We start from the raw sequence: 15,377 nt of genomic DNA on the forward strand, positions 1-15,377 counted from the left end.
AAACATTTGACAAACATCCAAAGTGGGCAGAAAGACCATCTGGCTAGCACAGCGTCGCCACTTACCATACTGACTGGCATCAAAACATGTGAAGGGGGCCCCGAGGACCTCCACAAAGTAGCCCATGCTTCTCAGATGCTGGTACATGTCCCTGAAGTTGGTGTGGATGTGATCACCATTCCTGAAAAACAACAGGCCACAGCATTAAAATGATCAATCTTTACTGGCAATAAAGGCATATCCGGCCACAGGGCCGCCTCTGCAGGAGCACCGTGCCGTGGCCCACAGAGAAGGCCTGGATGGCTGGCCCACTGGCATAGGCTTCAGCTTAGGAGGCCTGTGTGCTCTGACCTGGACACAAGGAAACGGCTGATAAGAAGAAACTATGTGCCTGGCAGGTGCATGAAAGAAACAAAATGACAAGAAATGGCCAAAGACATGTTTAAAGTGTACTAGACCATCACTGTAGCGGTGGTGTGTACAGGGCGGCACAAACCAGACTGTTAGGTGTCAGTAACCTGAGACGTGGACTCGGTGACACACTGTGTTTCTGCGGCGGTGGTGTCCTGTCATTCAGAGGTGACAACCATCTGTGTCTGACAGAAGACATGCAAACGGCCGCAGGAGTGAACGGACGCTGGAACAAGCCACGCAGGGCCACGGTGCTGAGACAGCAGCAGAGCTAACTGGTATCACTGCCACTGGTCAGCTTGCCATGCCCATCCCTCCCAAATGTGCTCACTTTCCTATGCGACACTGTATACACCCTCTATGGGTCACCCCATTCTCACCTCCCAGTCCCCCAGCACCCTACTCCTCAGCAGCACGGACTCCAGGCGCTCTTCTGCAGGCCCACAGGCTCACCTTGGTCTATGAACTTCCCACCACTTCCTGTCTACCCGTCTCTGGTCTGAGCCCCTCCAATCTGGCTGCCAGAGACATCTTATTTTAAAAGGCAAGTCTGACTCGGTAACTATCCTGGGCACATCTTTCAGTGCTTCCCCTTCCCCTGCTTTCAGCATGGAGTTCAAACTTAGTCCAAACATGAAAGCAGAAATGAGCTTGGCTAATGGGCCAAGAGAAAGTCAGCCCAGCTTCCCTGCAGGGAACAGGCACAGGGAGAGGAGGTAAAGGACTGCGGGGGAAGCAGTGCCAGATTCTGAAGGGCTGCATGGGTCACACCAGGAGGCTTGGCTAGGTGAGGAAGTCAGAAGAGGCAGTCACTGGAGAGCTTGAGGCAAACTGTGTTAGCATCTGTTTTAAAAAGACTACCAAGGTTGCTACAAGAGGAGCGGAATTTAGGGCAACAATAGCAACAGCAGTGGCATTCAGGAGCTATGGATGCCATCCAGGCAAGAGATGACAATGGCCTGGACTAGGGTGGGAGAGGGGAGAAGGCCAGAGACGGCATGATCCAGGATGTAGTCTGAGGGTAAGACTGACGGCTTTGCTGACTGGCTCAATGGGAGAAGGAAGGAAAAGAGAACAGTTAAAGGGAACTTCAAGCTTTTACTGCACAATCATACTTGTGAAAGTTTCAAAAGAGAAGTCAGGCTGCCCTAAGAGCATGGCAAAGGCCTGAACATCGCAGCGTCACCAGAGTCCAGGCTCCACGAGAAGCTGAGCAACATCTCCTTTCCAAGAGCTGCGGGGACAGGGGTGCCTCCTCCCGCCACAGAGGCGGGGGCGGTGAAGTGCGTCCTGTGGGGCGCTTACCAGTCTAAAGGGTCATTCTTCATCCTTAAATTATCCCTGGGGAAATAGCCAGGCGGATAGCGGAGGTTGTGGTACTGATCCCAGAGCACTCTCTTGCTTCGCGGCGGAGTGGGAATTATCTTCACTTTAATGGGGAGCTTTACTGTTGAAGTCTGTTCTGCACCATTTTTTGACTAAAAAGAAAAAAAGAAACTTGAAATGCCCTCACTGCCCAGAACGAAACTTTCAGCTTTAAAAACATGATTTATATTTATCAATTTAACCTAAATAATTTGAATACAAGAATTTCCAATAACAAATGTCTGATAAAAGATTCATGTATCACAACTAAGTCTATTCAAACACCTAAAGAGTTTAAGAGTTAAGCTAGTTCTTCCAACTCCAGCAGCTCCGGAGGCCCTGGAACCATCCATTGCGGCCATCGAGGCTAAGCCTATCTATCAACTGTACTTCCAATGGAGACCCCAGGCATTTGGCCTTCCCTCCCTGAAAGGTGATGTCCAGCAGCTAGGAAAACAAGCCACTTTCCCGCATGTCCTTGCCTCTGTCTCTGCTGGGGAAGCCACAGTGATCATGACATGGCCCTGAGCAATGCCTTCCCAGGAAGCCGCTTTCTTGGTCACAGAAATGGAGATGGCCAGGTAGCCCGACCAAGGCCATAAGACCGAGGAGTAGGAGAAGGCGACTTCAATGTTGTCTCCGTTCTGTGGCAAATAGGGCTGCCAGTCAGGCTGCAGGAAAAAGAAATGAGGCACAGGCTGAAGTGAAAACCTCCAAGAGAAAACACGTGGAAACCAGACAAACTCAATTCTTACCAAAACTGGTTCTGAGAAATATTTCATTAAATAGGGAAAAATAAAATTTATACACAGATACTAAGTAACTACAACCAAAGTAACCTATGGACTGCCTGGAACATACCACTAGAAAAGTCTAGAAACCGCTATTTCTGACAGCCTCCAATTTTATGGAGACATTTTTTTCCACTATAAAACAGAGGAACTTTTGTCAAAAGTTCTTTGGTGAAGAACTTTATCTGACTGAGAGAACTCACACAGATGAAAACTCTCAGATTTAAGGTTATTTCCCAATTAGTTGTATGCTTAAAAAAATCCCATTAAGTGAAAGTAGTAACATGACAGGGACACCAGCTGTCCAGAGTCACATTCTGAAGCTAGAAACAGGTGGCCGGAGGGAGGGCTGGCTCAGCTGCGAGATGACCACCCTTCTACTCTCCAGGTGGGAGAAAAGCAGAAAGGGAAGCATGAGCAGAGGCCATCTGGAAGAGACGTCAATGAGAGCTTGCAACTAACCAGTATTTCAGATGAATCTAAATTACTCATTTCCCTCACAATCCACACAGCCAGAACTTACTTCCCAAGTAAGCTAGTGTGTTAAGAAAAAAGTATGAAAAAGAAAAATATCTGTAGGCTACGGTGTCCAAAATAATGAGGAAGAAAAAGGATTTTTAAAGAATGCTCTTGGGGCCACTGGTTTGCAAGTGAAAAACTTTCGCTCATCTCTTGTAACACATACCAAATTAACACATATGAAAGAATTAAATATTTAACAATCATATACATAAAAATTAGAAAAAAATAAAATTTTATTCTATCTCTGGAAGGATGTTTCTCATCTGTAAAACAATAGAAATCATAAAACATAAAAATTCAACTACATGAAATGTAAAACTTTTACAGAAGCAAAAAAAATCCCCACCACAATAAGTAATATTAAAGGGAAAAGAACATCACCTGGAGGAAGATTTTGCTTAAAACACAGCAATGGTTAATTTCTCTACGACAGGATGATCTTGTTAGGATTGACAGAGAAAATCCCAATTCCAGCAGAAAAATGGGTTAATGAGATGAACGTGTAACTCATACAAGAGGAAACACAATTCGTAAACACACCAAAGATATCCACCCCACAAAGAACTGAAGTGCACATTAAACACAAGGCACCCATTACACAAGGCACCCTCTAAGTTGAAAGCTGAAAGATGTACCATCTAGAACAGCCACATGCCCAGCAACAGGCGAACGGAGAACCACCACGTGGCCGACCCGCCCAGTGGAGCACTACTCCACGTGGAAAGCAGCACGGCACTGACAGCGCCACGGCGTGGACACACCGTGAAAACCTGAAGCTGAGGGGAAGGAAGCCAGGCACAAAAGGACAGATACTCTAGGATTCCATTGATGTGAGAAGTCCAGAACAGGCAAGCCCACAGAGACAGAAAGCAGGCTGGTTGCCAAGGACTGGAGGAAGGAAGAAGGAGTGGCTGACATTGGGTATTAAGGTTTCTTTTAGGAAATGTTCCTGAAGGAGATGTTGGCACAACCTTGTGAATATACTAAAACCCACCGAACTGTATGACCTAAAAGGGTGAATTTCATGGTACGTGGATTTTATCTCAATTTTTTAAAACACTACTGGAATAAAAACACTTTAAAAGGCAAATCCCCCAGTGAAGGTCTGGTGGAGCCATCTTCTCCCGAACCCCACTGGCAGCAGTCTAAGCTGACATAACTCTACTGGACAGAATTTGGTAGGATGTGCCAAGAGCCATCCTTGACTGTTCACACCCTCTGATTCAGGGAGCAAATCCAGGGAGTTTATGTTAAAGACATAATTCAAAAGAAAAGAAAACCATATATGCAAAAATATTCAGTGAAATGTTTATAGTTGAAAACTACTTAACAGTTCAAACAAAGGAAAATAGTAAACAAATTATAATTTACTATTTCTACATAAACAACCATTAAGAAGTATACTGGTGCCACGCATAGTTGAATTTTTCTTTTCTTTTCTTTTTTAGAGACGGAGTCGTGCTCTGTTACCAGGATGGAGCGCAGTGGCATGATCTCGACTCACTGCAACCTCCGCCTACTGGGTTCAAGCGATTCTTCCGCTTCAGTCTCCCGAGTAGCTGGGACTACAGGCGTGTGTCACCACGCCCAGCTAATTTTTGTATTTTTAGTAGAGACAGGGTTTCACCATGTTTGCCAGGATGGTCTCGATCTCTTAACCTTGTGATCCTCCCGCCTCGACCTCCCAAAGTGCTGGGATTACAGGTTTCAGCCAACATGCACAGCAGTTGAATTTTTCAATGTTTATGATATAATGAGAACCACCAAAAAAATTGTAAATTTTTGACAGTTGCACAATGATAACAAAAAAATAAGTATTGCAGACAAGGGCTGGAAAAGAACATTTAAAAAACAGTGGCCCTTCTATGCTAAAGCTGGAAGCGAGTTTTCTATTCTTTTTCTCTATTTTTAATTATTGTGATAATGTCTATGCAGTTAAGATTTTTAAAAATTTACAAAACAATATTTTCTTTTTTTTTGAGATGGAGTCTTGCTCTGTCGCCCAGGCTAGAGTGCAGTGGCCGGATCTCAGCTCACTGCACGCTTCGCCTCCCGGGTTTACGCCATTCTCCTGCCTCAGCCTCCCGAGTAGCTGGGACTACAGGCGCCGGCCACCTCGCCCGGCTAGTTTTTTGTATTTTTAGTAGAGACGGGGTTTCACTGTGTTAGCCAGGATGGTCTCGATCTCCTGACCTCGTGATCCACCCATCTCGGCCTCCCAAAGTGCTGGGATTACAGGCTTGAGCCACCGCGCCCGGCTACAAAACAATATTTTAAAAAAAAGACTGTATCTTTCAAACACATTAAAGGATAAAATACTGGCAGGCGCGGTGGCTCACACCTGTAATCCCAAGACTCTGGGAGGCTGAGGTAGGTGGATCATCTGAGGTCAGGAATTCGAGACCAGCCTGGCCAACATGGTGAAACCCCGTCTCTACCAAAAATACAAAAAATTAGCCAGACGTGGTGGCAGGCACCTGTAATCCCAGACACCTGGGAGGCTGAGTCAGTGGAATCGCTTGAACCTGGGAGGTGGAGGTTGCAGTGAGCCGAGATAGTGCCATTGCACTCCAGCCTGGGCAACAAGAGCGAAACTCTGTCTCAAAAAAAAAAAAAAATGAAATACTACAACTGGGCCTTTAATTACAGGCGCAAAATTATATAGATGAAAAATCAAATGTAATTAGCTGACTTAGGAGCCAAACTCAAGATGCCAAAGCAAAAAGGCAAAATTGGTTTAATTAATTTCTGCCCTGACTTATTCTGTACAGACTTAGGATATAACAAACCACTGCTTCCAACAGCTCTGGCACCCTAGGCAGGGCTAGTTCCTTTTTTTTTTTTTTTTTTTCCCCAGACAGGGTCTTGCTCTGTCACCCAGGCTAGAGTGCAATGGCATGCTCTTGACTAACTGCAGCCTCAACCTCCTAGACTCAAGTGATCCTCCCACCTCAGCCTCCTATGTATCTGGGACCACAGGCACGTGCCACCATCCCTGGCTAATTTCTTTATTATTTGTAGAGACAGGTCTCACTTTGTTGCTCAGGCTGGTCTTGAAGTCCTGGGCTCAAGTGATCCTCTCTCCTTGGCCTAGAACTTTTCCTTTTTTTGAGTTATTTCTCAGCAGAAATAACTATGGCCTAAAGGTCTGGGCTATGTCTAAGTTCACCATCAAGTCAGAGACCAAGTCAGAGAGAAGTTTCACCTTATCTACAATTCTTCCTGTGACTCCCATGCCGTTGAGGATGGTGACATTAACAACTGTCGGCATTCCTCCATAGTAGATGGGCTGGGAGCAGTAGGGCCACATGTAGGGACACTCAGTCAGATCTATGTAGCTGGGGCTCAAACTGAAATAAAGAATACAGTGTTAGAGTAGATCATATGAGAAAACTACAATGAAGCAACACAACTGTACAAGAAAGAGTTAACAAAGCAGACCGAGCTTGAGAAGGGCTTGCTTACAGGGCTGCCCTAGGCTGGCATCTGGGGACTTGGCTCTGGAATGCTCCTGCACAGATAAGGCCTCTGTGCCAACCTGCTGTCTATACAGATAGTGCGATGTGCAGGGACACCTCTGCTTTTGCAAGTCTGGAGCTGTGGGAGTTGACTGGCAGAGAATGAGTATGTGACCAGCCCTAATGGAAACTTGGACTTGAGTCTCTAGAGGGCTTCCCTGGGCACAAACATGTACACATGTCAATGCAGTCTGCTGCTGGGAAAGGGGCCAGCTCTGAGACCCCACCTGGCAGGAGAGAGGGGACAGCTTAGGAAGCTGTGCCTGGATTTCTCCAGGCTCTCTCCGTGTGAGGTGTCTTTTTCCCTTACAGAGCCGCTGTGCGTCCTTGCTGTGCCACTATAATGAATCTTAGCTGGGAGTGTGACCACAGGCTGAGTCCCATGAGTCCCAAAGCGCCAAGCGTGCGAGAGGTGCTGGGGACCCTGACGTCATTTGTGTCAGAGGTGCTGACACAAGTGCTCTGGCGATTATGCTGGTTTCATGGTCTCCCCTTATCTGAACTGAATTTGTGTTGGGTTCACATCGCTCCTAGTGCAGCAGCGGTGTCAGCTACACCCGAACAGGTGAAAAGACAGGCAAGAGACAAATGTTTCAGACAAGACGTGACCCAAGACGGCCTCCCTGAGAGCACCAGGCATATGTGGATCCTGCTTCTCAAGCTGTACCCATGTGCAGTGGACATGAAGCTCTGCTCAACTGCTTCACCTCATTACAGGAGATGCTAGCCTTTCTCAAACAGCAACTACAGTATAAGGACTATTTTTTATTAGTTTGTAATAACAAAGATGTATCTGGGCCAACTGAATTGCTACATAAGAAACCAAATGGAACATCTTTAGGGACACTGTGACTTTCACAGGCAGTTATAATCAACAAATATCACAGTTAAGTCATCTAAATAGATACCACCTTCACAAATCTAAAGTTCACAAAAAAAAGTAAAGGAAATAGGTACCACCTAGTTTTAAAAATCTGAATGGATTGGCCATGTGACCACAATTGTATGCATCAGCAAAGGTATCTGTTCTACCTGAAATGTGTTTGTAAACTTTGCTGGTAATTGTGCTCTGTAATCAGTTTAATTCAACTACTAATTCAACATGATTTAACTAAGAAATCATTATTAGTAAACAGAATTCAACATCATATTAAGAAAACAACACCGCAAAACCAGTGGGATTTATTTCAGAAATGTAATATGGGAAACTCATTAATATCATAAACCATATATATTAATAGGTCTAAAGTATTCATATGATTACCTTTCTAGATGCTGAAAAAGCCTACAAAATTCAATCCACAGTCCTGATGAAAACACTCAAAAAAACAGCACTAGACAGATAATCTACCAAAAAAAAAAAATATACACACACACACACACACACACACACAGACACACCCCTACCTTAGGGATAAATCCTTCATCTTACTTAACGGAGAAACACAAGAGGCATTTCCATTAAGATTAGGAACAACAAAAGGATAGCCACTATCTCCATTGCTGTTCAACACTGTGCTAGAGATACCAGCCCATGCAACTAGACAGAAAATAATCAACGAAGCCTTAAGAATCGGTAAGGAAGACGTAAAACTATCTTTATTTCCATATGACAGGTTAGTATACCTGGAAAACCCGAGAGACGCAATAATAAAACTAACTCAAACAATAATTCAGTTAGGTAGCAGGATATAAAATTAACATATAGAAATAAATCAGTTAGAGAATATAAAACAAGAGAAAACCCCATCTACAACAGCAACAAAAAGATTAAATACTTAAACTTACCAAGAAATGTGTAAAACCTATATGAAGACAACTGTAAAACCTCCTGGAAGACACACAAGACTTGAGCAAATGGAAACATATCCTTTGCTCTTAGACAAAATAACAGCACTGTAAAAATACTACTTCTAAGTTCATTTAAAATTTGATGCAACAAAAACTCCAACAAGCTTCTCTCATAGAATTAAGTAAGTTGGTATGCAAATTCATATGAAGAAAACAAACATGTAAGCATGGCCAAGAAGGGCCGGGTGCAGTGACTTACACGTGTCATCTCTTTGGGGGCACTTTGAGAGGCCGAGGCGGGAGGATGGCTTGAGCCTAGGAGTTCAAGACTAGCCTGGGCAACATGGCGAAACCCTGTCTCTACTAAAAATAGAAAAATGAGCCAGGGGTAGGGGTGTGTACCTGCAGTCCGCCTACTTGGCAGGCTGAGATGGGAGAATCACCTGAGCTCAGAGGGCAGAGGTTACAGTGAAGCAAGATCATGCAACTACTCTCCAGCCTGAGCCACAGAGCAAGACCCTGCCACACACACACACACAAAAAAAAAAAAAAAGAAAGAAAGAAAAAGGAATACTCAAGAAAACACTTGAAAAAAAATTACAAGAGGAACTAGCACTAACAGACATTAAAAACATGCTACAAAGTCTTTATAATCAAAACAGTGTGGTGCCAGTACATGGACAGACAGACCAGTGGAACAGAATGGAAACCTCAGGGATAGACCTAATACACATGACAACTTACCACATAATAAAGACAGTACCTCAAATCACTGGGGCAAAGATGAACTTTTTAATCACAAGAGCTTTAACAAAAGAAATGGGTGGCCATTTGGCAAAAGAAAAAATTAGATCCATACCTCCAAACAATACACAAAAATAAATTCCAAATGGATCAAGGAATCTCAAGTAAATAAAAGAAAGCAAACAAGTATTAAAAGAAAACATGGATGCATTTCTCTTTTATCTACCTCAGTGCAGAAAAAGACTTTCTAAGGACTCAAAATCCAGAGGCATCAGCAGAAGAGTAACAAATGTGACTATATTAAAAAACAACTGCATGGCAAAAACACCTTACATTAAGTCAAAAGACAATGACAAAGTGGAAGAAAAATCTGCAACATGCATCCCTGACAGAGGGTTACTAACCCTAATATATTGAGAACTCTAAAGAGGGGCCAAAAACCCCACTGAAAAATAAATGAACAGACAATTCACAAAAAAGGTAAAAAAAAAAAAAAAAGGCCGGGCGCGGTGGCTCAAGCCTGTAATCCCAGCACTTTGGGAGGCCGAGACGGGCGGATCACGAGGTCAGGAGATCGAGACCATCCTGGCTAATACGGTGAAACCCTGTCTCTAATAGAAAATACAAAAAACTAGCCGGGTGACGAGGCGGGCGCCTGTAGTCCCAGCTACTCGGGAGGCTGAGACAGGAGAATGGCGTGAACCCGGGAGGCGGAGCTTGCAGTGAGCTGAGATCCGGCCACTGCACTCCAGCCTGGGTGGCAGAGCAAGACTCCGTCTCAAAAAAAAAAAAAAAAATAGCTCTTAAACATAGACTTACGTGTTCAAATTCACTCATAAATAGAGAAACACGAATTAAACAATAGTGAAATACTATTCCTTACCAATCAGATTTGTAAAAGGTAACACGTATGACAAAACATTCTGTTGGTGAGGCTCTGGGGAAACCAGCACTCATGCACACTGCTCACACAACACAAACAGGCACAACCCTTCCGCAGGGAAACAAAGCAAAGCCTAACAGAGTTACCCGATGCTCTCAACGCTGACCAGCAATGCCACCTTACCTAACAGAGCTACCAGACGCTCTCAACGCTGACCAGCAATGCCACCTTACCTAACAGAGCTACCAGACGCTCTCAACCTGGACCAGCAATGCCACCGTACCTAACAGAGCTACCGGACGCTCTCAACCTGGACCAGCAATGCCACCGTACCTAACAGAGCTACCGGACGCTCTCAACCTGGACCAGCAGTGCCACCTTACCTAAAAGAGCTACTGGACACTCAATGCTCAGCAGGGTAAATTTTTAGGAATTTACCCTGAAGGAACACCTCCAAGAAAACTAAGACACACAGGCCTGAGGTTATTCATTGCAAGTTTATAATTACAAAATACTGGAAACAATTTAAAAGCCCACATGTAGACAAGTAATGGCTTAAACAATTGTACATTCACAGGATACGATTGTGAAAAAGGAGGAGAAGTTCTATGCACTGACGTGGAGAGATTTCCAAGACGTTAAGTGAAAAAAGCAGAATCCAAAAGAATGTCCACAACGATGCTATCCTTCTATGTATGTGCTCATTTGTGGGGTGGCGGGGGCGGGGGGAAGCATAAACCCAAACCTGATGTGATCGTTACCTAAGGCGTGTGTGGAAGCCTGGTAGAAAGAACAGGCGAATGGGAACTGACATGGTTTGGATGCTTGTCCCCTCCAAGGTTCATGCTGACTTGTAATCCCCAATGTTGGAGGTGGGCCTGGTGGGAGGTGATGGGATCATGGGGGCAGATCCCTCATGGCTGGTTTAGCATCATCCCTTTGGTGACAACTGAGTTCTCGCTCAGCTCAGGCAAGATCTGGGTATTTAAAAGTCTGGGACCTCCCCACTCTCTTGCTCCCTCTCTTGCCATGTGATGTGCTGGCTCCCCTTCACCTTCTGCCATGATTGGAAGCTCCCTGAGGCCTCCCCAGAAGCAGGTGCTGGCGCTAGGCTTCCTGTACAGCCTGCAGAACCAAGAGCCAATTGAACCTCTTTTCTTTATAAATTACCCAGTCTCAGGTATTTTTTTTATAGCAATGCAAGAACAAACTAACACATCCTTCGAACCACAGTAATGTTTCATACACCCAATAAGTTCTAATCAATCAGGATGTGGGGGAAATCTAAAAAAGAATACAAATATGAATAAATGAGTCCAATTGTATTAAAAATAGACACCAAGGAAATAATTAACCTAAGTAACTGAAGAAAACATTATAACTATATTCTGTAGGGCCAAAGATAATGATGTACTATCATAAATACTATATTTAAAAAATTCACAAAGACATGGGTTAGCAATTCCAAAGCTGCTCCGTATGTATATACTAGGACTAAGCAAATAAGTCAATATATTGTGGATAATGAGAGCCAGGCTTCTCACTGTTGGAGAATAGAGCTGAAACAGAGGTTTAATATGACTATCTCTGTAAACAAGAAATAAATAAATAAACAGAAACAAGGAGAGGGAAAGGCTGGAGCGAACACTGAGATACTAGGTGGAATCTGGAGGTGGCATTACTCATGTTTCCGGTACATACACCGATAGGCAGATACAGAAGCAGGCGTGTGTGTCTGTGCACATGTCCATACACTGCCCAGCTCTGTCTGAAGAGTGCAGTAACCACTGTGAGCACAGCAGCTGTGAGCACCCCGAGTGCCCAGGTCTTGGTATCTCAATACCATTAGAACAGGCCACCAGGAAAGACCTGCTTGAAGAAAGAACTGATACCAAGGCTAGAGCACAGAAGTGCATGACAGGACACCCTGCGCTGCCAAGAAGACAGGAAGTGCTCAGAAAAGGCTGGACACATGCTGAAAACACACACAAGCCAACTAGACGGAGCTCCCAAGAGCCAACTCCGGGACAATTTGGACGACCAACTAAATGATGATATTAATTATAATCTACAGAGTAAAATAAGTATCTATGCTTCCATACTGATATAAAGAACTGAATAATTAAATGGGAGAGAAAGGACAGTTCTTCCTTCCAGCAGAGTTCCCATTAATAAACGCAAATGGCATGAAGGAAAAAGAAAATCATCATGTGTCAAAGTCCTCAGGAGTAATCAGCAAAAGCAAGAGCCATCAAGGCATGCTAACATGAGTGAGTGGAGCATGTGAAGAAACGAGACCCTCTCAAAACATGCCCCCACCAGACACTGAGAAGTCACAAAGGAAACAGGGGCTACACAGTGCAGACATCTGGCAGGTGCCACCTCTGGCCCCACAGGGCCAGCAGCTCAGATCTCCTCTGCAGGAGGACACCTGCAGCTGCTGCCCTCGGGTTCTCACACGTCTGTGCCAAGCCCATGCCTCCCCCCTGGGGCTGCTCCCAGCCAATGACTAAGCACAGAGCAGGCACTAGGGCAGGCCCATTCCTGGGGGACACAGGACTCCTCCAACAGGCAATCTGGTTCAAGGATTTCCCATGAGCTAAAACTTTTTCAGGCCTGTGCGAGCCTCTTCCTCCCCAGTTTTTCTAACTTTTCGGTGTCAGATCAGCACTGCAGTTCTTGCCTATTCCCACACCCTTCCCTTTATCCTTCAGAGGCCCTCACTCCCCACAAATCTTTTGAACATCTAATCCTAGCTTGGCGTCTGCTTCTTGGAGGACCCAGACTGACAGACCACATTAATCAAATGATGAAAACGAACACCACCAGTAATAAGATGAAGGAAAACGGAGGAACCATCTGTGATTAGAGGAAACTAAGAAGACAGGAAAATGAAATCTAACGTGGGATCGTGGACTGGATCTCAGAGAAGGGACCTGTGGGACAATGGGCAGAATCTGAATGAAGCCTGCAGGTCAGTCATCAGAGCTACACCAAGGTTCATTTCCAGATTATGAGGCTCATGCTGTGGTCAGCAGTGCTACCAAGATTCATTTCCAGGCTCTGATGCTCACACGGAGGTTTCGGAAGATATTAAGGTTAGGGCAAGCTGGGTGAAGGACTTAGGGGTTCTCATGAACTATTTGTGAAACTTTGCTGTAAATCTAAAATCATTTCAAAACAAAGGGTGAAAACAAAGCAGGGCCCAGGCCGGACGGGAGCACCATGGGAGCTGGCGACATGCATGTGGTCTGCAGGTGAATTACAGCACAGGGTCAGTGTTCGTATGTTAGTTTTAACAGCTGTACTCCAGTGATCTGAAACGGTGGCATCAGGGGAAACTGGGCAATCTTGTTATGACAACTCTCTCCTATTTTTGCAAAATTTCTGTAAACCTAAGATTATTTCAAGTCTAAAAAAGTAAACAAAAGAAAAAAAAAAACCAAACCACTCAGAAATCATCACTTTTAACCATTTATATTAAAGATAACATCAGTAAGTCGAAAGTAGCTACCAGTTGTGCCAGCGGTACCCTGGTAGAAGCAGCAGCAAAACCTCTCTGAGCACCCCGAGAATTCTGCGCTTAGTCATCATTTTTTGTTTCGACGCTTGTACTAGTGCAGAGGGAAACTTCGCCCAGAGCCCAGTGAAGGAGAGAAAGGCCCACTGGCAGGATGGCGCACTGACCTTGCCTGTGGCTTGTAGCTGTTGAGGATCTGATAGGCTCTGAGCAGATCGAGCTTGCCGTGGCCTTGCTCAAACATGTTGACCCCGGGGAGTCTCCGGGCTGATGCAATCAGGGCCTGCTTCATACTGGCAGGATTCACCAGCTCACGCTTCTGGACTGTGCTGGAGGAAAAATCAAGCATTTGTTCATTTTCTCTCAGTAAAAGGATGAAAATCAGACCACTGAACCCTAACCTACACACGTGCACACAAGAGGCCTGTGGTCTTGTTTCATATCTAACAGGTGCTTGTCTGGCACAGCCTGTGTGACAGCATGAGAGCACACTCATTTCTGTACCCGCTCCAGGACGGACCGCTCCGCAACCTTCTATGGGACCCATGGGCTAGGGCCGTTTATGCTAAATGCACCAGGAACACGTATGTTTCTGATAACTTAACTGAACAACCACATAGGTTGCAGAAGGCATGAATGTGTAGGACGTCCTGACTCCTCAGGGGAGCGGAAGCCTGCTGGCCACAGCAAGAAGATGCCATGGGACACCGCCTGGCTGGGAGGAGGAGGAGCACACTCAGATCCTGGGGAGGGGCCACAACACAGGACTGGCAGGAGGCACAGGTCTGAGTGAGGACCGCTGCCTCCAAAGCCAATCCTCACCTTTTTGTTTCCAGATTGGGAGGCTTGTCTGGGATGAGCCACCCTGATGGATGATGCCTTTCAGAATGACGCAAACCTAAGGCCACCTTCAGTTTCACCATGAGAATGCATCTGAACAAGCTTTAACACACAGTGCGACCTGGCTAGGAACTCAGCCTGGTAACACTAACATTAAAACATCTATTTTTATGTATCTACGTATTATAAATACAAGTCAATTTTAATTCCTAAAATTGAGGGAGGAATATCAGTACGCAAAAAAGGAAAACTTACTCTCCTAAGTTCCTAAATATTTGTATGTGATAGTGGTTGGTCTTGGAGTCTATGCAGGTTTTCTAAATGGGAAATCTGACATAAGACGACGAGATAAAGTAGAATTAATTTTTAATGACAGAATAAAAGAACTGCTCAAAGCTGCAGGTCAACAATCTTCCTCCTCTTCCTGCCTATAAAGTGAACTCAAGGGCTGCGTTCCACTGCCTTTCACAGCATCATCAGGCTGGAGCTCAGGAGGCCGCCACTGCTGCTCGGCTTCTATTACGAGTGACTGTCACATACAGAGGTGTTTCTGAATGATCACAATGGCATTTCTGTCTGCTGCAGTGAGATGATGAGATTGAAAGGCTTCCTTGTTGCTGAAAATATCTGTACTTAAAGAAGCTGCTGGGAAAAGGAACAACCCCTCGGATGCCCACTTACTAAACAGCAGAGAGCTGATGGGCTCAACGGTGAAGGCAGAGCCTTCACTTCCCACTAACAATCATGGCGTGTAGGAAAAATGAACCAGTATTTTCTGTTTCTAGAATCAACAAAATTAGAAACAGGAGCCCTAACTGAGTCCTCTCCACCTGGCAAATACAAGGGTGCAAGTAGGCCAGGTAGCCCACTATCCACCTTCCCTCCACTTTGTTCCTCACTTGATGTAACACTGGAGAGAGGAAAACAACTGGAAGAGAAGACAGTGTTTCCAGCAAGCACACGGTTATTCTCCAGAGGCCAGTCTGGCCAAT

At 45.0% G+C, this 15,377-nt stretch overlaps 1 protein-coding gene across 2 annotated transcripts in view; it reads right to left on the reverse strand.

The window, feature by feature from the left end:
- Positions 1-15,377, reverse strand: part of MBTPS1 (membrane bound transcription factor peptidase, site 1) — a 66,019-nt gene that overhangs the window by 15,595 nt on the left and 35,047 nt on the right. The window contains exons 11-15 of one of the 2 annotated variants that reach the window (XM_033219155.1): positions 13,713-13,874; positions 6,295-6,439; positions 2,259-2,447; positions 1,717-1,889; positions 66-181 (exon numbers count right to left, since the gene is read on the reverse strand). In XM_033219155.1, coding sequence (XP_033075046.1) covers positions 66-181; positions 1,717-1,889; positions 2,259-2,447; positions 6,295-6,439; positions 13,713-13,874 — 785 coding nt within the window. The remainder of the gene's footprint in view (positions 1-65; positions 182-1,716; positions 1,890-2,258; positions 2,448-6,294; positions 6,440-13,712; positions 13,875-15,377) is intronic. The other variant, XM_033219156.1, reaches the window with a different exon arrangement.

This window comes from Trachypithecus francoisi, unplaced genomic scaffold (assembly GCF_009764315.1).
Source record: "Trachypithecus francoisi isolate TF-2019V2 unplaced genomic scaffold, Tfra_2.0 Lachesis_group10, whole genome shotgun sequence".
Classification (NCBI taxonomy): Eukaryota; Metazoa; Chordata; class Mammalia; order Primates; family Cercopithecidae; genus Trachypithecus; species Trachypithecus francoisi.